Raw genomic sequence first — 21,731 nt, 5'->3', positions numbered from 1 at the left:
GTTCTCAACAAGCATCACAGTACTCTTTTATTCTTCCGTTCAAAGCCACCGGCTAAAGGTTGATCTTACTTATGGTTTACATTGTCTAAATGTATTCAGTTGTGTACTATGATGCTTGTCGAGAATAATTGTGTGTAAAGCTTATGAAATATTAAATATTTACATTTAGCACGATTCGAGAAGAAAATGAAGGAGAGGTTCCGTACGAAAGAGGGTGTTTTACACCCTTGTGCATATAAAGTGATATTGCATCTCTTAAGTGACTCTAACTGCCGCCACTGGCGGACGGCAGATAAAAGTGAGACAGGTACTCGCTCATGGTTTGGGACCAAAAATAGTTTTCCCGGTAATGCATCTGAAAACACTTATTATCCATCGTCATTGGATGAATTAATTGTATTGACTAAAACTTTATACTGCTTTGATACTACAAGTATTGTATTCATCTACACATGACCTACTTTAATTTGTCGGCATATAAAATAATTACAGTGAGCATAGTGGTCCTGGCCGAAATGGTTACTGGGCCGGGTTGACTTGACGCCAAAATAATAGGAGCCACCATCTCCTCACTATTAATAGATTCGGTAATGGTGAGGCTTAGTGATTATCTTAAAAGAAATGTACGTACTGTTTTGCTGTTAAAATGGTATGGTTGGCATTACAACTTTGTGGAATACCGCTATCATGAAAGAAATATTATTAAAAACACGAAGTGAAAATAACATTTATCAATATCATCCTAGAAGAGTCAGTGTCTGGAATAATATTGCAAAATAATTGCCAAGGGAAGTAACTACTGTGAAGTTTGTAGAACCTTTTGCTTGCATGATTAGGACACCGAGCTGCCATTTGAGATTGTCAACGAGTTTAGCCCTGAACATTATAATGCACTATGCTTTTTTTGATGAATGTACTTGGGTAACGAAGCCACATAGACTAGAACCCTCATATTCTTTTCTCCATTTATAAAGTAACGTAGGGCACCAATCTAAAGCTATTGGCGCTGGTGAAGACGTTTTGACCAATCCGTTTTTGGACATTTTATCATGAAGACGATTTGACTAAATCATAAACAGAGCCCCATGTTTTACTTTTTGATGTGTTTTACCAATACTTTTTGTCAGTATGCTTAGAATTCAAGTGAAAAGAAGACCCAGGAAACTTAAAGGTGTCTTGATTGGATCAGGCAGCGGCCCGACAGAAAGAATCAAATATCTCCAATATAAAGTCAACAGATTAATTCGCGATGAAAGAATCGAAGGTCGAGAAGACCGGATCCATGAGATCAGGGGTTATGCGGAGCAGGTAAAATACTATCTGACATGCAATTTTTTAGAACCAAGCCCTGGTACACGTTGGTTTTCATTTGATTATAATGTTTCTTGAACATGTTCTTTTCTTTGTTATATTGGATCACAGGTGTCTTGGGAGTTGTTTTGACCCCTTCCTCATCTAGTCCCCCCCCCCCCCCCCCCCCTTAACTACCCTCCAAAAAATCCTCAAAATCTCTTTCCAGATATTCTTTCCATAACCTTTGGCTGGAGAGACTGAGTCAAAGAGATATATTCCGCAGTAGCCAATGCTGTGGTACATGTATAAGTATGACCGCGCAACTGCTGGTATTTTAATTAGTGCTGCGGGTACATGAAGATCTTTGTAAAATATACCATTCTTACACAATGGCTTTCACCTGATTGTGAGGGTAAACAATCTCATCCCCAACACTTGATTTTAATTAGGTGGCTGGAATATTACTGTTTGTTCAAGCATTTTTGGAAATAAGTTAATCGATACTAATGCATACATCAAAAGGCCTTTCAGGCCTGTAGGAGGAGTTTGCACCTGTTGCTCCATTCCATTGTCACGCGTCTTTGTTGGACAAGGCAGAGATGTAGCAAAATCTTCAAAAACGCGTGGTTAGTAGTGTAACTTCAACAACAAAAAATGGCAGTTTTTTCACTCAGAAATTTTTCTTGAGTTGTAAAAAGATCTAGAAGAAATACTATTTTCAGAGGGAGATGTGGGATGGGCATTCCTACTACACAGAACCAAAAGAATTACAGAATGTACCCAATGGGGGATGGCTAGGGAGGGGCTGTTGTACAGTCGAAACCTGGTGGCTCGAGCAGTGATGCTTGCTGAATGTGTATTTTTCATTTGTTCACGCCATAATACTTTGATTTCTCTTTCTCTTGTATTTAACATCAAATCCTTACCAAACTTGGTAACAATGTTTATTGGCATAATACATCATTGTATCTCAACTTTGTTCATGAATCAACAGCCAGATCACACTATTCTCCATAGATATGGCCCTTGAACTGTCTACACAAAAGTTAAATGGCCATAATTATTATTATTATTATTATTATTATTATTATTATTAAATGTTTTATGAACTAATAAACTGTTTAAATCAATCTCAATTTTTTTTAAATTGTAATCATTTCTTTAATTGTTATTCTAAGAACACCTTGGCTTCCTAACTGAAAATCACTTCTTTGAAACAAACTACATTATTTGTTTAATAAACATTAAAATGTTTCCTCTGATAACAGGTCATATATATTTCATTTGGGGGAAAAATTAAAAATCTATAACTTTGTTATTATTCTTTCAGTTACTCAATCTTGCCATTCAGAATGGAGACAGTCACAAACCTACAATGATAATGGCAACAAATTGGCTTAAGGTAAGTGCATGAATAAGACTTGTCATGATGAAATATATAAGTCAGTGTACCATCACAGTAAACAAAAACACATAATTTTTCTGAAAAACTTCATACCATTTTGTTCCATCAAATAATTTCAAAACTTTATCGCAGTCCTTATGGTTTTTCAAAATTTTTAATAATGGTAGAAACTTGTTTCAGCAGAGGATTAAAAAACATGATTTGCACCCTCTGTTGGATGTTAAGCATGTTTAACTTTTACTCAGTCTATGATCTGTGTTCAGATAAGCACGTACCTTGCAAAAGTTAAATGCTTTTTGTGTTTGCTGAAATTCTGGATTTTATATGGCAGATTGTACAGCTCTTCACCAACGAGTCTTATTTTGATAACATTTAGTGTATGATTGATTACAGAGATTAAGATCCAAAATTTTCAAAACATCTGAAGTACGTTAAAACAGGATTAAGCTTAGCTCACTATTTTTGTTTGGTATAATTTTTGTAATGTTTACATTCTTAAGTGTTTTTGGAAATTATCTTTGCAATAATCACGAAAAATGATTTTTTGTTCAGCAAAATCAAGATTAAGATACATGTATAAGTTTTAAGTTATGGCTTAATGAAATAAGCTGCTTAAGCTGTTATGCTTAAGAACGGTAAAGAAATTTAGGCCTAGTGTATAAATAATGTCATAATTTCATGTCTCCAGTAAAAACATTGAGAAAAGATAACTTTCGAAATCAGTATTTTTAGTATACTTTATTGCAGGAAAAGGAGTTGGTGTATAAGTTGTTTCAAGTGTTGGCACCCCGCTATGAAAACTACACAACTGCTTTCACAACAGTACACAGGCTTCCTGCGAATTACCCATCAACAGGCCTATACCAGGCTGTACTGGAGTTGAAAGGTACAGTACACAGGCTTCCTGTTTAATACCCATCTACTGGCCTATACCAGGCTGTACTGGAGTTAAAAGGTACAGTACACAGGCTTCCTGTTAAATACCCATCCACTGGCCTATACCAGGCTGTACTGGAGCTAAAAGGTACAGTACACAGGCTTCCTGTTTAATACCCATCTTCTGGCCTCTACCAGGCTGTACTGCAGTTAAAAGGAACAGTACACAGGCTTCCTGTTCCATCTACTGGCCTATACCAGGTTGTACTGGAGTTAAAAGGTACAGTACACAGGCTTCCTGTTTAATACCCATCTTCTGGCCTATGCCAGGCTGTACTGGAGTTAAAAGGTACAGTACACAGGCTTCCTGTCCCATCTACTGGCCTATACCAGGCTGTACTTGAGTTAAAAGGTACAGTACACGGGCTTAATGTTTAATACCCATCTAATGGCCTATACCAGGCTGTACTGGAGTTAAAAGGTACAGTACACAGGCTTCCTGTTTAATACCCATCTACTGGCCTATACAAGGCTGTACTGGAGTTAAAGGTACAGTACACAGGCTTCCTGTTTAATACCCATCTACTGGCCTATACCAGGCTGTACTGGAGTTAAAAGGTACAGTACACAGGCTTCCTGTTTAATACCCATCTTCTGGCCTATACCAGGCTGTACTGGAGTTGAAAGGTACAATACACAGGCTTCCTCTTAAATACCCATCCACTGGCCTATACCAGGCTGTACTGGAGTTGAAAGGTACATTACACAGGCTTCCTGTCCCATCTTCTGGCCTATACCAGGCTGTACTGGAGTTGAAAGGTACAATACATATTTTTCCTGTTAAATACCCATCCACTGGCCTATACCAGGCTGTACTGGAGTTGAAAGGTACATTACACAGGCTTCCTGCTAAATACCCATCCACTGGCCTATACCAGGCTGTACTGGAGTTGAAAGGTACAGTACACAGGCTTCCTGTTTAATACCCATCTACTGGCCTATACCAGGCTGTACTGGAGTTAAAAGGTACAGTACACAGGCTTCCTGTTTAATACCCATCTTCTGGCCTATACCAGGCTGTACTGGAGTTAAAAGGTACAGTACACAGGCTTCCTGTTAAATACCCATCCACTGGCCTATACCAGGCTGTACTGGAGCTAAAAGGTACAGTACACAGACTTCCTGTTTAATACCCATCTTCTGGCCTCTACCAGGCTGTACTGGAGTTAAAAGGAACAGTACACAGGCTTCCTGTTCCATCTACTGGCCTATACCAGGTTGTACTGGAGTTAAAAGGTACAGTACACAGGCTTCCTGTTTAATACCCATCTTCTGGCCTATGCCAGGCTGTACTGGAGTTAAAAGGTACAGTACACAGGCTTCCTGTCCCATCTACTGGCCTATACCAGGCTGTACTTGAGTTAAAAGGTACAGTACACAGGCTTAATGTTTAATACCCATCTAATGGCCTATACCAGGCTGTACTGGAGTTAAAAGGTACAGTACACAGGCTTCCTGTTTAATACCCATCTACTGGCCTATACAAGGCTGTACTGGAGTTAAAGGTACAGTACACAGGCTTCCTGTTTAATACCCATCTACTGGCCTATACCAGGCTGTACTGGAGTTAAAAGGTACAGTACACAGGCTTCCTGTTTAATACCCATCTTCTGGCCTATACCAGGCTGTACTGGAGTTGAAAGGTACAATACACAGGCTTCCTCTTAAATACCCATCCACTGGCCTATACCAGGCTGTACTGGAGTTGAAAGGTACAGTACACAGGCTTCCTGTCCCATCTTCTGGCCTATACCAGGCTGTACTGGAGTTGAAAGGTACACTACACAGGCTTCCTGTTAAATAACCATCCACTGGCCTATACCAGGCTGTACTGGAGTTGAAAGGTACATTACACAGGCTTCCTGCTAAATACCCATCCACTGGCCTATTCCAGGCTGTACTGAAGTTGAAAGGTACAGTACACAGGTTTCCTGTTAAATACCCATCCACTGGCCTATACCAGGCTGTACTGGAGTTGAAAGGTACATTACACAGGCTTCCTGTTAAATACCCATCCACAGGCCTAAACCAGGCTGTCCTGGAGTTGAAAGGTACAGTACACAGGCTTCCTGTTAAATACCCATCCACAGGCCTAAACCAGGCTGTACTGGAGTTGAAAGGTACCGTACACAGGCTTCCTGTTTAATACCCATCTTTTGGCCTATACCAGGCTGTACTGGAGTTAAAAGGTACAGTACACAGGCTTCCTGTCCCATCTACTGGCCTATACCAGGCTGTACTGGAGTTAAAAGGTACACTACACAGGCTTCCTGTTAAATACCCATCCACTGGCCTATACCAGGCTGTACTGGAGCTAAAAGGTACAGTACACAGGCTTCCTGTTTAATACCCATCTTCTGGCCTTTACCAGGCTGTACTGGAGTTAAAAGGAACAGTACACAGGCTTCCTGTTCCATCTACTGGCCTATACCAGGCTGTACTGGAGTTAAAAGGTACAGTACACAGGCTTCCTGTTTAATACCCATCTTCTGGCCTATACCAGGCTGTACTGGAGTTAAAAGGTACAGTACACAGGCTTCCTGTCCCATCTACTGGCCTATACCAGGCTGTACTTGAGTTAAAAGGTACAGTACACAGGCTTAATGTTTAATACCCATCTAATGGCCTATACCAGGCTGTACTGGAGTTAAAAGGTACAGTACACAGGCTTCCTGTTTAATACCCATCTACTGGCCTATACAAGGCTGTACTGGAGTTAAAGGTACAGTACACAGGCTTCCTGTTTAATACCCATCTACTGGCCTATACCAGGCTGTACTGGAGTTGAAAGGTACAATACACAGGCTTCCTCTTAAATACCCATCCACTGGCCTATACCAGGCTGTACTGGAGTTGAAAGGTACATTACACAGGCTTCCTGTCCCATCTTCTGGCCTATACCAGGCTGTACTGGAGTTGAAAGGTACAATACACAGGCTTCCTCTTAAATACCCATCCACTGGCCTATACCAGGCTGTACTGAAGTTGAAAGGTACATTACACAGGCTTCCTGTCCCATCTTCTGGCCTATACCAGGCTGTACTGGAGTTGAAAGGTACAGTACACAGGCTTCCTGTTAAATACCCATCCACTGGCCTATACCAGGCTGTACTGGAGTTGAAAGGTACATTACACAGGCTTCCTGTCCCATCTTCTGGCCTATACCAGGCTGTACTGAAGTTGAAAGGTATAGTACACAGGTTTCCTGTTAAATACCCATCCACTGGCCTATACCAGGCTGTACTGGAGTTGAAAGGTACATTACACAGGCTTCCTGTTAAATACCCATCCACAGGCCTAAACCAGGCTGTCCTGGAGTTGAAAGGTACAGTACACAGGCTTCCTGTTAAATACCCATCCACAGGCCTAAACCAGGCTGTACTGGAGTTGAAAGGTACCGTACACAGGCTTCCTGTTTAATACCCATCTTCTGGCCTATGCCAGGCTGTACTGGAGTTAAAAGGTACAGTACAAAGGCTTCCTGTCCCATCTACTGGCCTATACCAGGCTGTACTTGAGTTAAAAGGTACAGTACACAAGCTTAATGTTTAATACCCATCTAATGGCCTATACCAGGCTGTACTGGAGTTAAAAGGTACAGTACACAGGCTTCCTGTTTAATACCCATCTACTGGCCTATACAAGGCTGTACTGGAGTTAAAGGTACAGTACACAGGCTTCCTGTTTAATACCCATCTACTGGCCTATACCAGGCTGTACTGGAGTTAAAAGGTACATTACACAGGCTTCCTGTTTAATACCCATCTTCTGGCCTATACCAGGCTGTACTGGAGTTGAAAGGTACAATACACAGGCTTCCTCTTAAATACCCATCCACTGGCCTATACCAGGCTGTACTGGAGTTGAAAGGTACATTACACAGGCTTCCTGTCCCATCTTCTGGCCTATACCAGGCTGTACTGGAGTTGAAAGGTACAATACACAGGCTTCCTGTTAAATACCCATCCACTGGCCTATACCAGGCTGTACTGGAGTTGAAAGGTACATTACACAGGCTTCCTGCTAAATACCCATCCACTGGCCTATACCAGGCTGTACTGGAGTTGAAAGGTACAGTACACAGGCTTCCTGTTTAATACCCATCTACTGGCCTATACCAGGCTGTACTGGAGTTAAAAGGTACAGTACACAGGCTTCCTGTTTAATACCCATCTTCTGGCCTATACCAGGCTGTACTGGAGTTAAAAGGTACAGTACACAGGCTTCCTGTTAAATACCCATCCACTGGCCTATACCAGGCTGTACTGGAGCTAAAAGGTACAGTACACAGACTTCCTGTTTAATACCCATCTTCTGGCCTCTACCAGGCTGTACTGGAGTTAAAAGGAACAGTACACAGGCTTCCTGTTCCATCTACTGGCCTATACCAGGTTGTACTGGAGTTAAAAGGTACAGTACACAGGCTTCCTGTCCCATCTACTGGCCTATACCAGGCTGTACTTGAGTTAAAAGGTACAGTACACAGGCTTAATGTTTAATACCCATCTAATGGCCTATACCAGGCTGTACTGGAGTTAAAAGGTACAGTACACAGGCTTCCTGTTTAATACCCATCTACTGGCCTATACAAGGCTGTACTGGAGTTAAAGGTACAGTACACAGGCTTCCTGTTTAATACCCATCTACTGGCCTATACCAGGCTGTACTGGAGTTAAAAGGTACAGTACACAGGCTTCCTGTTTAATACCCATCTTCTGGCCTATACCAGGCTGTACTGGAGTTGAAAGGTACAATACACAGGCTTCCTCTTAAATACCCATCCACTGGCCTATACCAGGCTGTACTGGAGTTGAAAGGTACAGTACACAGGCTTCCTGTCCCATCTACTGGCCTATACCAGGCTGTACTGGAGTTGAAAGGTACAATACACAGGCTTCCTGTTAAATAACCATCCACTGGCCTATACCAGGCTGTACTGGAGTTGAAAGGTACATTACACAGGCTTCCTGCTAAATACCCATCCACTGGCCTATTCCAGGCTGTACTGAAGTTGAAAGGTACAGTACACAGGTTTCCTGTTAAATACCCATCCACTGGCCTATACCAGGCTGTACTGGAGTTGAAAGGTACATTACACAGGCTTCCTGTTAAATACCCATCCACAGGCCTAAACCAGGCTGTCCTGGAGTTGAAAGGTACAGTACACAGGCTTCCTGTTAAATACCCATCCACAGGCCTAAACCAGGCTGTACTGGAGTTGAAAGGTACCGTACACAGGCTTCCTGTTTAATACCCATCTTTTGGCCTATACCAGGCTGTACTGGAGTTAAAAGGTACAGTACACAGGCTTCCTGTTAAATACCCATCCACTGGCCTATACCAGGCTGTACTGGAGCTAAAAGGTACAGTACACAGGCTTCCTGTTTAATACCCATCTTCTGGCCTTTACCAGGCTGTACTGGAGTTAAAAGGAACAGTACACAGGCTTCCTGTTCCATCTACTGGCCTATACCAGGCTGTACTGGAGTTAAAAGGTACAGTACACAGGCTTCCTGTTTAATACCCATCTTCTGGCCTATACCAGGCTGTACTGGAGTTAAAAGGTACAGTACACAGGCTTCCTGTCCCATCTACTGGCCTATACCAGGCTGTACTTGAGTTAAAAGGTACAGTACACAGGCTTAATGTTTAATACCCATCTAATGGCCTATACCAGGCTGTACTGGAGTTAAAAGGTACAGTACACAGGCTTCCTGTTTAATACCCATCTACTGGCCTATACAAGGCTGTACTGGAGTTAAAGGTACAGTACACAGGCTTCCTGTTTAATACCCATCTACTGGCCTATACCAGGCTGTACTGGAGTTGAAAGGTACAATACACAGGCTTCCTCTTAAATACCCATCCACTGGCCTATACCAGGCTGTACTGGAGTTGAAAGGTACATTACACAGGCTTCCTGTCCCATCTTCTGGCCTATACCAGGCTGTACTGGAGTTGAAAGGTACAATACACAGGCTTCCTCTTAAATACCCATCCACTGGCCTATACCAGGCTGTACTGAAGTTGAAAGGTACATTACACAGGCTTCCTGTCCCATCTTCTGGCCTATACCAGGCTGTACTGGAGTTGAAAGGTACAGTACACAGGCTTCCTGTTAAATACCCATCCACTGGCCTATACCAGGCTGTACTGGAGTTGAAAGGTACATTACACAGGCTTCCTGTCCCATCTTCTGGCCTATACCAGGCTGTACTGAAGTTGAAAGGTATAGTACACAGGTTTCCTGTTAAATACCCATCCACTGGCCTATACCAGGCTGTACTGGAGTTGAAAGGTACATTACACAGGCTTCCTGTTAAATACCCATCCACAGGCCTAAACCAGGCTGTCCTGGAGTTGAAAGGTACAGTACACAGGCTTCCTGTTAAATACCCATCCACAGGCCTAAACCAGGCTGTACTGGAGTTGAAAGGTACCGTACACAGGCTTCCTGTTTAATACCCATCTTCTGGCCTATGCCAGGCTGTACTGGAGTTAAAAGGTACAGTACACAGGCTTCCTGTCCCATCTACTGGCCTATACCAGGCTGTACTTGAGTTAAAAGGTACAGTACACAGGCTTAATGTTTAATACCCATCTAATGGCCTATACCAGGCTGTACTGGAGTTAAAAGGTACAGTACACAGGCTTCCTGTTTAATACCCATCTACTGGCCTATACAAGGCTGTACTGGAGTTAAAGGTACAGTACACAGGCTTCCTGTTTAATACCCATCTACTGGCCTATACCAGGCTGTACTGGAGTTAAAAGGTACATTACACAGGCTTCCTGTTTAATACCCATCTTCTGGCCTATACCAGGCTGTACTGGAGTTGAAAGGTACAATACACAGGCTTCCTCTTAAATACCCATCCACTGGCCTATACCAGGCTGTACTGGAGTTGAAAGGTACATTACACAGGCTTCCTGTCCCATCTTCTGGCCTATACCAGGCTGTACTGGAGTTGAAAGGTACAATACACAGGCTTCCTGTTAAATACCCATCCACTGGCCTATACCAGGCTGTACTGGAGTTGAAAGGTACATTACACAGGCTTCCTGCTAAATACCCATCCACTGGCCTATACCAGGCTGTACTGGAGTTGAAAGGTACAGTACACAGGCTTCCTGTTTAATACCCATCTACTGGCCTATACCAGGCTGTACTGGAGTTAAAAGGTACAGTACACAGGCTTCCTGTTTAATACCCATCTTCTGGCCTATACCAGGCTGTACTGGAGTTAAAAGGTACAGTACACAGGCTTCCTGTTAAATACCCATCCACTGGCCTATACCAGGCTGTACTGGAGCTAAAAGGTACAGTACACAGACTTCCTGTTTAATACCCATCTTCTGGCCTCTACCAGGCTGTACTGGAGTTAAAAGGAACAGTACACAGGCTTCCTGTTCCATCTACTGGCCTATACCAGGTTGTACTGGAGTTAAAAGGTACAGTACACAGGCTTCCTGTCCCATCTACTGGCCTATACCAGGCTGTACTTGAGTTAAAAGGTACAGTACACAGGCTTAATGTTTAATACCCATCTAATGGCCTATACCAGGCTGTACTGGAGTTAAAAGGTACAGTACACAGGCTTCCTGTTTAATACCCATCTACTGGCCTATACAAGGCTGTACTGGAGTTAAAGGTACAGTACACAGGCTTCCTGTTTAATACCCATCTACTGGCCTATACCAGGCTGTACTGGAGTTAAAAGGTACAGTACACAGGCTTCCTGTTTAATACCCATCTTCTGGCCTATACCAGGCTGTACTGGAGTTGAAAGGTACAATACACAGGCTTCCTCTTAAATACCCATCCACTGGCCTATACCAGGCTGTACTGGAGTTGAAAGGTACAGTACACAGGCTTCCTGTCCCATCTTCTGGCCTATACCAGGCTGTACTGGAGTTGAAAGGTACAATACACAGGCTTCCTGTTAAATAACCATCCACTGGCCTATACCAGGCTGTACTGGAGTTGAAAGGTACATTACACAGGCTTCCTGCTAAATACCCATCCACTGGCCTATTCCAGGCTGTACTGAAGTTGAAAGGTACAGTACACAGGTTTCCTGTTAAATACCCATCCACTGGCCTATACCAGGCTGTACTGGAGTTGAAAGGTACATTACACAGGCTTCCTGTTAAATACCCATCCACAGGCCTAAACCAGGCTGTCCTGGAGTTGAAAGGTACAGTACACAGGCTTCCTGTTAAATACCCATCCACAGGCCTAAACCAGGCTGTACTGGAGTTGAAAGGTACCGTACACAGGCTTCCTGTTTAATACCCATCTTTTGGCCTATACCAGGCTGTACTGGAGTTAAAAGGTACAGTACACAGGCTTCCTGTCCCATCTACTGGCCTATACCAGACTGTACTGGAGTTAAAAGGTACAGTACACAGGCTTCCTGTTAAATACCCATCCACTGGCCTATACCAGGCTGTACTGGAGCTAAAAGGTACAGTACACAGGCTTCCTGTTTAATACCCATCTTTTGGCCTTTACCAGGCTGTACTGGAGTTAAAAGGAACAGTACACAGGCTTCCTGTTCCATCTACTGGCCTATACCAGGCTGTACTGGAGTTAAAAGGTACAGTACACAGGCTTCCTGTTTAATACCCATCTTCTGGCCTATACCAGGCTGTACTGGAGTTAAAAGGTACAGTACACAGGCTTCCTGTCCCATCTACTGGCCTATACCAGGCTGTACTTGAGTTAAAAGGTACAGTACACAGGCTTAATGTTTAATACCCATCTAATGGCCTATACCAGGCTGTACTGGAGTTAAAAGGTACAGTACACAGGCTTCCTGTTTAATACCCATCTACTGGCCTATACAAGGCTGTACTGGAGTTAAAGGTACAGTACACAGGCTTCCTGTTTAATACCCATCTACTGGCCTATACCAGGCTGTACTGGAGTTGAAAGGTACAATACACAGGCTTCCTCTTAAATACCCATCCACTGGCCTATACCAGGCTGTACTGGAGTTGAAAGGTACATTACACAGGCTTCCTGTCCCATCTTCTGGCCTATACCAGGCTGTACTGGAGTTGAAAGGTACAATACACAGGCTTCCTCTTAAATACCCATCCACTGGCCTATACCAGGCTGTACTGAAGTTGAAAGGTACATTACACAGGCTTCCTGTCCCATCTTCTGGCCTATACCAGGCTGTACTGGAGTTGAAAGGTACAGTACACAGGCTTCCTGTTAAATACCCATCCACTGGCCTATACCAGGCTGTACTGGAGTTGAAAGGTACATTACACAGGCTTCCTGTCCCATCTTCTGGCCTATACCAGGCTGTACTGAAGTTGAAAGGTACAGTACACAGGTTTCCTGTTAAATACCCATCCACTGGCCTATACCAGGCTGTACTGGAGTTGAAAGGTACATTACACAGGCTTCCTGTTAAATACCCATCCACAGGCCTAAACCAGGCTGTCCTGGAGTTGAAAGGTACAGTACACAGGCTTCCTGTTAAATACCCATCCACAGGCCTAAACCAGGCTGTACTGGAGTTGAAAGGTACCGTACACAGGCTTCCTGTTTAATACCCATCTTCTGGCCTATGCCAGGCTGTACTGGAGTTAAAAGGTACAGTACACAGGCTTCCTGTCCCATCTACTGGCCTATACCAGGCTGTACTTGAGTTAAAAGGTACAGTACACAGGCTTAATGTTTAATACCCATCTAATGGCCTATACCAGGCTGTACTGGAGTTAAAAGGTACAGTACACAGGCTTCCTGTTTAATACCCATCTACTGGCCTATACAAGGCTGTACTGGAGTTAAAGGTACAGTACACAGGCTTCCTGTTTAATACCCATCTACTGGCCTATACCAGGCTGTACTGGAGTTAAAAGGTACATTACACAGGCTTCCTGTTTAATACCCATCTTCTGGCCTATACCAGGCTGTACTGGAGTTGAAAGGTACAATACACAGGCTTCCTCTTAAATACCCATCCACTGGCCTATACCAGGCTGTACTGGAGTTGAAAGGTACATTACACAGGCTTCCTGTCCCATCTTCTGGCCTATACCAGGCTGTACTGGAGTTGAAAGGTACAATACACAGGCTTCCTGTTAAATACCCATCCACTGGCCTATACCAGGCTGTACTGGAGTTGAAAGGTACATTACACAGGCTTCCTGCTAAATACCCATCCACTGGACTATACCAGGCTGTACTGGAGTTGAAAGGTACAGTACACAGGCTTCCTGTTTAATACCCATCTACTGGCCTATACCAGGCTGTACTGGAGTTAAAAGGTACAGTACACAGGCTTCCTGTTTAATACCCATCTTCTGGCCTATACCAGGCTGTACTGGAGTTAAAAGGTACAGTACACAGGCTTCCTGTTAAATACCCATCCACTGGCCTATACCAGGCTGTACTGGAGCTAAAAGGTACAGTACACAGACTTCCTGTTTAATACCCATCTTCTGGCCTCTACCAGGCTGTACTGGAGTTAAAAGGAACAGTACACAGGCTTCCTGTTCCATCTACTGGCCTATACCAGGTTGTACTGGAGTTAAAAGGTACAGTACACAGGCTTCCTGTCCCATCTACTGGCCTATACCAGGCTGTACTTGAGTTAAAAGGTACAGTACACAGGCTTAATGTTTAATACCCATCTAATGGCCTATACCAGGCTGTACTGGAGTTAAAAGGTACAGTACACAGGCTTCCTGTTTAATACCCATCTACTGGCCTATACAAGGCTGTACTGGAGTTAAAGGTACAGTACACAGGCTTCCTGTTTAATACCCATCTACTGGCCTATACCAGGCTGTACTGGAGTTAAAAGGTACAGTACACAGGCTTCCTGTTTAATACCCATCTTCTGGCCTATACCAGGCTGTACTGGAGTTGAAAGGTACAATACACAGGCTTCCTCTTAAATACCCATCCACTGGCCTATACCAGGCTGTACTGGAGTTGAAAGGTACATTACACAGGCTTCCTGTCCCATCTTCTGGCCTATACCAGGCTGTACTGGAGTTGAAAGGTACAATACACAGGCTTCCTGTTAAATACCCATCCACTGGCCTATACCAGGCTGTACTGGAGTTGAAAGGTACATTACACAGGCTTCCTGCTAAATACCCATCCACTGGCCTATACCAGGCTGTACTGAAGTTGAAAGGTACAGTACACAGGTTTCCTGTTAAATACCCATCCACTGGCCTATACCAGGCTGTACTGGAGTTGAAAGGTACATTACACAGGCTTCCTGTTAAATACCCATCCACAGGCCTAAACCAGGCTGTCCTGGAGTTGAAAGGTACAGTACACAGGCTTCCTGTTAAATACCCATCCACAGGCCTAAACCAGGCTGTACTGGAGTTGAAAGGTACCGTACACAGGCTTCCTGTTTAATACCCATCTTTTGGCCTATACCAGGCTGTACTGGAGTTAAAAGGTACAGTACACAGGCTTCCTGTCCCATCTACTGGCCTATACCAGGCTGTACTGGAGTTAAAAGGTACAGTACACAGGCTTCCTGTTAAATACCCATCCACTGGCCTATACCAGGCTGTACTGGAGCTAAAAGGTACAGTACACAGGCTTCCTGTTTAATACCCATCTTCTGGCCTTTACCAGGCTGTACTGGAGTTAAAAGGAACAGTACACAGGCTTCCTGTTCCATCTACTGGCCTATACCAGGCTGTACTGGAGTTAAAAGGTACAGTACACAGGCTTCCTGTTTAATACCCATCTTCTGGCCTATACCAGGCTGTACTGGAGTTAAAAGGTACAGTACATAGGCTTCCTGTCCCATCTACTGGCCTATACTAGGCTGTACTTGAGTTAAAAGGTACAGTACACAGGCTTAATGTTTAATACCCATCTAATGGCCTATACCAGGCTGTACTGGAGTTAAAAGGTACAGTACACAGGCTTCCTGTTTAATACCCATCTACTGGCCTATACAAGGCTGTACTGGAGTTAAAGGTACATTACACAGGCTTCCTGTTTAATACCCATCTACTGGCCTATACCAGGCTGTACTGGAGTTGAAAGGTACAATACACAGGCTTCCTCTTAAATACCCATCCACTGGCCTATACCAGGCTGTACTGGAGTTGAAAGGTACATTACACAGGCTTCCTGTCCCATCTTCTGGCCTATACCAGGCTGTACTGGAGTTGAAAGGTACAATACACAGGCTTCCTCTTAAATACCCATCCACTGGCCTATACCAGGCTGTACTGAAGTTGAAAGGTACATTACACAGGCTTCCTGTCCCATCTTCTGGCCTATACCAGGCTGTACTGGAGTTGAAAGGTACAGTACACAGGCTTCCTGTTAAATACCCATCCACTGGCCTATACCAGGCTGTACTGGAGTTGAAAGGTACATTACACAGGCTTCCTGTCCCATCTTCTGGCCTATACCAGGCTGTACTGAAGTTGAAAGGTACAGTACACAGGTTTCCTGTTAAATACCCATCCACTGGCCTATACCAGGCTGTACTGGAGTTGAAAGGTACATTACACAGGCTTCCTGTTAAATACCCATCCACAGGCCTAAACCAGGCTGTCCTGGAGTTGAAAGGTACAGTACACAGGCTTCCTGTTAAATACCCATCCACAGGCCTAAACCAGGCTGTACTGGAGTTGAAAGGTACCGTACACAGGCATCCTGTTAAATACCCATCTAATGGCCTATACCAGGCTCTCCTGGAGTTGAAAGGTACAGTACACAGGTTTCCTGTTAAAAACCAATCTACCGACCTATACCAGGGTTGCCCTGGAGTTGAAAGGTACAGTACACAGGCTGTCCTGGTGTTGACAGATACAGTACATGGTTTATCAGGCTGTCCGTATAGTACACTGTTCACAGGTGTTCTGCCTAATAAATAGTTTGTTTTGTAAAGTCATTCACTTTATCTTGGTTAATAAAACTTTTTAATATTGAATTTATTAATTTCTGTTGAAAAGGCCTGTTGAATGTTGTATTTTAGAAGATTAGGAATATTTTCAAGATATGCATATTTCAGATGTTTTTAAATAAAATGTTTGTAAGTACATTGTATTAAGTTAAGTGATTGGATTTTTCTTGATCATGTTATTGCTAGCGTTTTTTTTAATTCAATGTTAAATATACTTTTCTATTCAGGTAACCCATATCCTCCGATTATTCCACATCAAAGAGACAAATCTGGACTTCTAAGTAACATTTTGCTAGCAGCTGCCAAAAAAGACTTTTTTAGAGACCATAATGATGAAATACAAATGTGTTTTCCAAAAGAAACTTAACGGACAAAGCAGAAGTTTGTAGAGCTGGTGGCTATGTAGAAAGGGATTGTGAAAGTGAGATATTAAATTGATGCGAAACTTCAATGACTTATTGTTTAACAGAATACAAAAGAACCGATTTGGCTTTATTTGGCAGCTGAAAACTGTATAATTTATCATAGGTGCAACTTACAGTTTATAACGATAAAGCTTCAATGGTAAGCTCATCTATTTTTCGAAGGGCAAAAGTCTGGCTATTGTGAATGTTATTGGTGTTCTCGTCAGCCTTTTATCATACCAAACTTTGCCATACATCAATAAATGTTCTAGATATTCAATTCATATGAAACTTGGTACACAGTTATGCAGGGTTTCCGTTTAATTTCATAGAAGCAGGGTTAATAACTGAAAGTAGGTAGCATCTGGGGACGTTTCCTAGTTAAGTTCAAAGGTGCAGCAGAAATAGGAGCCAGATGGACAGGCATTAATTGCCAAGGCTTTTACCTGCCAACTGTTGTTTTTTTTAAATCACTAATTTAAGCCCCTTATTCCACACATGCTGGAAAACAGAAGCAGGCAAGCATTTGCTTCGCAGCGCTTTTGTTTGTTTGTATTTTACATTAAAAGATAAAAACGTTGTGTGGATGGATACTTCACTGTTATATTCCTACTAATTACACCTTATTTATTAGATTAAAGTAACCTACAGAATTATCAGTATAATCTTCAACAGAATAGGATATGTTTGTGTTTAAGGCACAATACATATTTGTGTGCATATGTAAATCTATTGAATGAAGGGTCTGAAAGTTGAATGAATTTTTAGATATGGAAATGTGATACATTCAAACACGAGATACTTGTCAGTGGGTCAAACTTAATACTTACCAATCATTATTGACAGTAACACATCACAAACAATAGTTACAGTACATGAAAATGGTAATGCTATTGGTCATGAAAATAGGTAGGCAGGTGGCCAATGCAGATTTTTATGCTGAACAAAAAGGCATGTTAATAAAACCTTAAGAAGCATGGGATATTGCATCTAAGCTCACGATTAACGCCATTAGGAACACTGTAGATTGCAAACACTTCAGAATAATATGGCTTTGGATCATTAAAACTTGATCTGTAGGCTGGGGTTAGTAATTGTGGACTAACTGAGGTAGAAAGTATGAACATTTCAAGTATCAACAAAATCTGTGCAAAAATTCAAACCTTCATTTTCATAAGAAGGCCGAAAAGGAATGTGCCAAATTGACCTGTCAGTGTTTACATATAATGGCTTGATAAGGCCATACCTCCTGTCTATTAAAACCTCTTGGCAGTGACATTGTTTACATATAGTGGCTAGATATGGCCACACCTCCTGTCTATTACGACCTCTAGGTAGTGACACTGTTTACATATTGTGGCTACACATGGCCATACCTCCTGTCTATTACAACCTCTAGGTAGTGACACTGTTTACATATTGTGGCTACACATGGTCATAACTCCTGTCTATTACGACCTCTAGGTAGTGACACTGTTTACATATTGTGGCTACACATGGTCATAACTCCTGTCTATTACAACCTCTAGGTAGTGACACTGTTTACATATTGTGGCTACACATGGCCATACCTCCTGTCTATTTCAACCTCTAGGCAGTGACACTGTTTACATATTGTGGCTACACATGGCCATACCTCCTGTCTATTACAACCTCTAAGCAGTGACACTGTTTACATATTGTGGCTACACATGGCCATACCTCCTGTCTATTACAACCTCTAAGCAGTGACACTGTTTACATATTGTGGCTACACATGGTCATAACTCCTGTCTATTACGACCTCTAGGTAGTGACACTGTTTACATATTGTGGCTACACATGGCCATACCTCCTGTCTATTACAACCTCTAGGTAGTGACACTGTTTACATATTGTGGCTACACATGGCCATACCTCCTGTCTATTACAACCTCTAGGTAGTGATACTCTTTACATATTGTGGCTACACATGGCCATAACTCCTGTCTATTACGACCTCTAGGTAGTGACACTGTTTACATATTGTGGCTACACATGGCCATACCTCCTGTCTATTACAACCTCTAAGCAGTGACACTGTTTACATATTGTGGCTACACATGGCCATACCTCCTGTCTATTACAACCTCTAGGTAGTGACACTGTTTACATATTGTGGCTACACATGGCCATACCTCCTGTCTATTACAACCTCTAAGCAGTGACACTGTTTACATATTGTGGCTACACATGGCCATACCTCCTGTCTATTACAACCTCTAAGCAGTGACACTGTTTACAGATTGTGGCTACACATGGCCATACCTCCTGTCTATTACAACCTCTAAGCAGTGACACTGTTTACATATTGTGGCTACACATGGCCATACCTCCTGTCTATTACGACCTCTAAGCAGTGACACTGTTTACATATTGTGGCTACACATGGCCATACCTCCTGTCTATTACAACCTCTAGGTAGTGACACTGTTTACATATTGTGGCTACACATGGTCATAACTCCTGTCTATTACAACCTCTAGGTAGTGACACTCTTTACATATTGTGGCTACACATGGCCATACCTCCTGTCTATTTCAACCTCTAGGTAGTGACACTGTTTACATATTGTGGCTACACATGGCCATACCTCCTGTCTATTACAACCTCTAGGTAGTGACACTGTTTACATATTGTGGCTACACATGGCCATACCTCCTGTCTATTACAACCTCTAGGTAGTGGCACTGTTTACATATTGTGGCTACACATGGTCATAACTCCTGTCTATTACGACCTCTAGGTAGTGACACTGTTTACATATTGTGGCTACACATGGCCATACCTCCTGTCTATTACGACCTCTAGGTAGTGACACTGTTTACATATTGTGGCTACACATGGTCATAACTCCTGTCTATTACGACCTCTAGGCAGTGACACTGTTTACATATAGTGGCTACACATGGCCACACCTCCTGTCTATTACGACCTCTAGGTAGTGACACTGTTTACATATTGTGGCTACACATGGCCATACCTCCTGTCTATTACGACCTCTAGGTAGTGACACTGTTTACATATTGTGGCTACACATGGCCATACCTCCTGTCTATTACAACCTCTAGGTAGTGACACTGTTTACATATTGTGGCTACACATGGTCATAACTCCTGTCTATTACAACCTCTAGGTAGTGACACTGTTTACATATAGTGGCTACACATGGCCATACCTCCTGTCTATTACGACCTCTAGGTAGTGACACTGTTTACATATTGTGGCTACACATGGCCATACCTCCTGTCTATTACAACCTCTAGGTAGTGACACTGTTTACATATTGTGGCTACACATGGCCATACCTCCTGTCTATTACGACCTCTAGGTAGTGACACTGTTTACATATTGTGGCTACACATGGCCATACCTCCTGTCTATTACAACCTCTAGGTAGTGACACTGTTTACATATAGTGGCTACACATGGCCATACCTCCTGTCTATTACGACCTCTAGGTAGTGACACTGTTTACATATTGTGGCTACACATGGCCATACCTCCTGTCTATTACAACCTCTAGGTAGTGACACTGTTTACATATTGTGGCTACACATGGTCATACCTCCTGTCTATTACAACCTCTAGGTAGTGACACTGTTTACATATTGTGGCTACACATGGTCATACCTCCTGTCTATTACAACCTCTAGGTAGTGACACTGTTTACATATTGTGGCTACACATGGCCATAACTCCTGTCTATTACAACCTCTAGGTAGTGGCACTGTTTACATATTGTGGCTACACATGGTCATACCTCCTGTCTATTTCAACCTCTAGGTAGTGACACTGTTTACATATTGTGGCTACACATGGCCATACCTCCTGTCTATTACAACCTCTAGGTAGTGACACTGTTTACATATAGTGGGTAGATATTGCCATACCTCCTGTCTATTACAACCTCTAGGTAGTGACACTGTTTACATATAGTGGGTAGATATTGCCATACCTCCTGTCTATTACAACCTCTAGGTAGTGACACTGTTTACATATTGTGGCTACACATGGCCATACCTCCTGTCTATTACAACCTCTAAGCAGTGACACTGTTTACATATTGTGGCTACACATGGTCATAACTCCTGTCTATTACAACCTCTAGGTAGTGACACTGTTTACATATTGTGGCTACACATGGCCATACCTCCTGTCTATTACAACCTCTAGGTAGTGACACTGTTTACATATTGCGGCTACACATGGTCATAACTCCTGTCTATTACAACCTCTAGGTAGTGACACTGTTTACATATTGTGGCTACACATGGCCATACCTCCTGTCTATTACAACCTCTAGGTAGTGACACTGTTTACATATTGTGGCTACACATGGCCATAACTCCTGTCTATTACGACCTCTAGGTAGTGACACTGTTTACATATTGTGGCTACACATGGCCATAACTCCTGTCTATTACGACCTCTAGGTAGTGACACTGTTTACATATTGTGGCTACACATGGTCATAACTCCTGTCTATTACAACCTCTAGGTAGTGACACTGTTTACATATAGTGGCTACACATGGCCATACCTCCTGTCTATTACAACCTCTAGGTAGTGACACTGTTTACATATTGTGGCTACACATGGTCATAACTCCTGTCTATTACAACCTCTAGGTAGTGACACTGTTTACATATTGTGGCTACACATGGCCATACCTCCTGTCTATTACGACCTCTAGGTAGTGACACTGTTTACATATAGTGGCTACACATGGCCATACCTCCTGTCTATTACGACCTCTAA

General features: G+C 42.8%; 1 protein-coding gene across 1 annotated transcript; it reads left to right on the top strand.

The window, feature by feature from the left end:
- Window positions 1–1,051: 1,051 nt before the first annotated feature.
- LOC128233855 (39S ribosomal protein L17, mitochondrial-like) lies at window positions 1,052–16,999 on the top strand. The gene is made up of 4 exons (XM_052947716.1): window positions 1,052–1,308; window positions 2,624–2,695; window positions 3,446–3,584; window positions 16,776–16,999. The coding sequence occupies exons 1-4, from the start codon at window positions 1,129–1,131 to the stop codon at window positions 16,913–16,915; spliced, it is 531 nt and encodes a 176-aa protein (XP_052803676.1). The 5' UTR covers window positions 1,052–1,128; the 3' UTR covers window positions 16,916–16,999.
- The last annotated feature ends 4,732 nt before the right edge of the window (window positions 17,000–21,731 follow it).

This window comes from Mya arenaria, chromosome 5 (assembly GCF_026914265.1).
Source record: "Mya arenaria isolate MELC-2E11 chromosome 5, ASM2691426v1".
Taxonomy (NCBI): domain Eukaryota; kingdom Metazoa; phylum Mollusca; class Bivalvia; order Myida; family Myidae; genus Mya; species Mya arenaria.
The sequence above is the reverse complement of the archived record's forward strand: the minus strand, read 5'-3'. Positions and strand labels throughout refer to the sequence as shown.

Excerpts from the sequence above, each read along its gene's own strand:
- LOC128233855 (XM_052947716.1), top strand. The coding sequence starts at position 1,129 with ATGCTTAGAATTCAAGTGAAAAGAAGACCCAGGAAACTTAAAGGTGTC. Across the intron at positions 2,696-3,445 it reads TGGCAACAAATTGGCTTAAG|GAAAAGGAGTTGGTGTATAA; the intron begins GTAAGTGCATGA and ends ACTTTATTGCAG. Across the intron at positions 3,585-16,775 it reads GGCTGTACTGGAGTTGAAAG|GTAACCCATATCCTCCGATT; the intron begins GTACAGTACACA and ends TTTTCTATTCAG.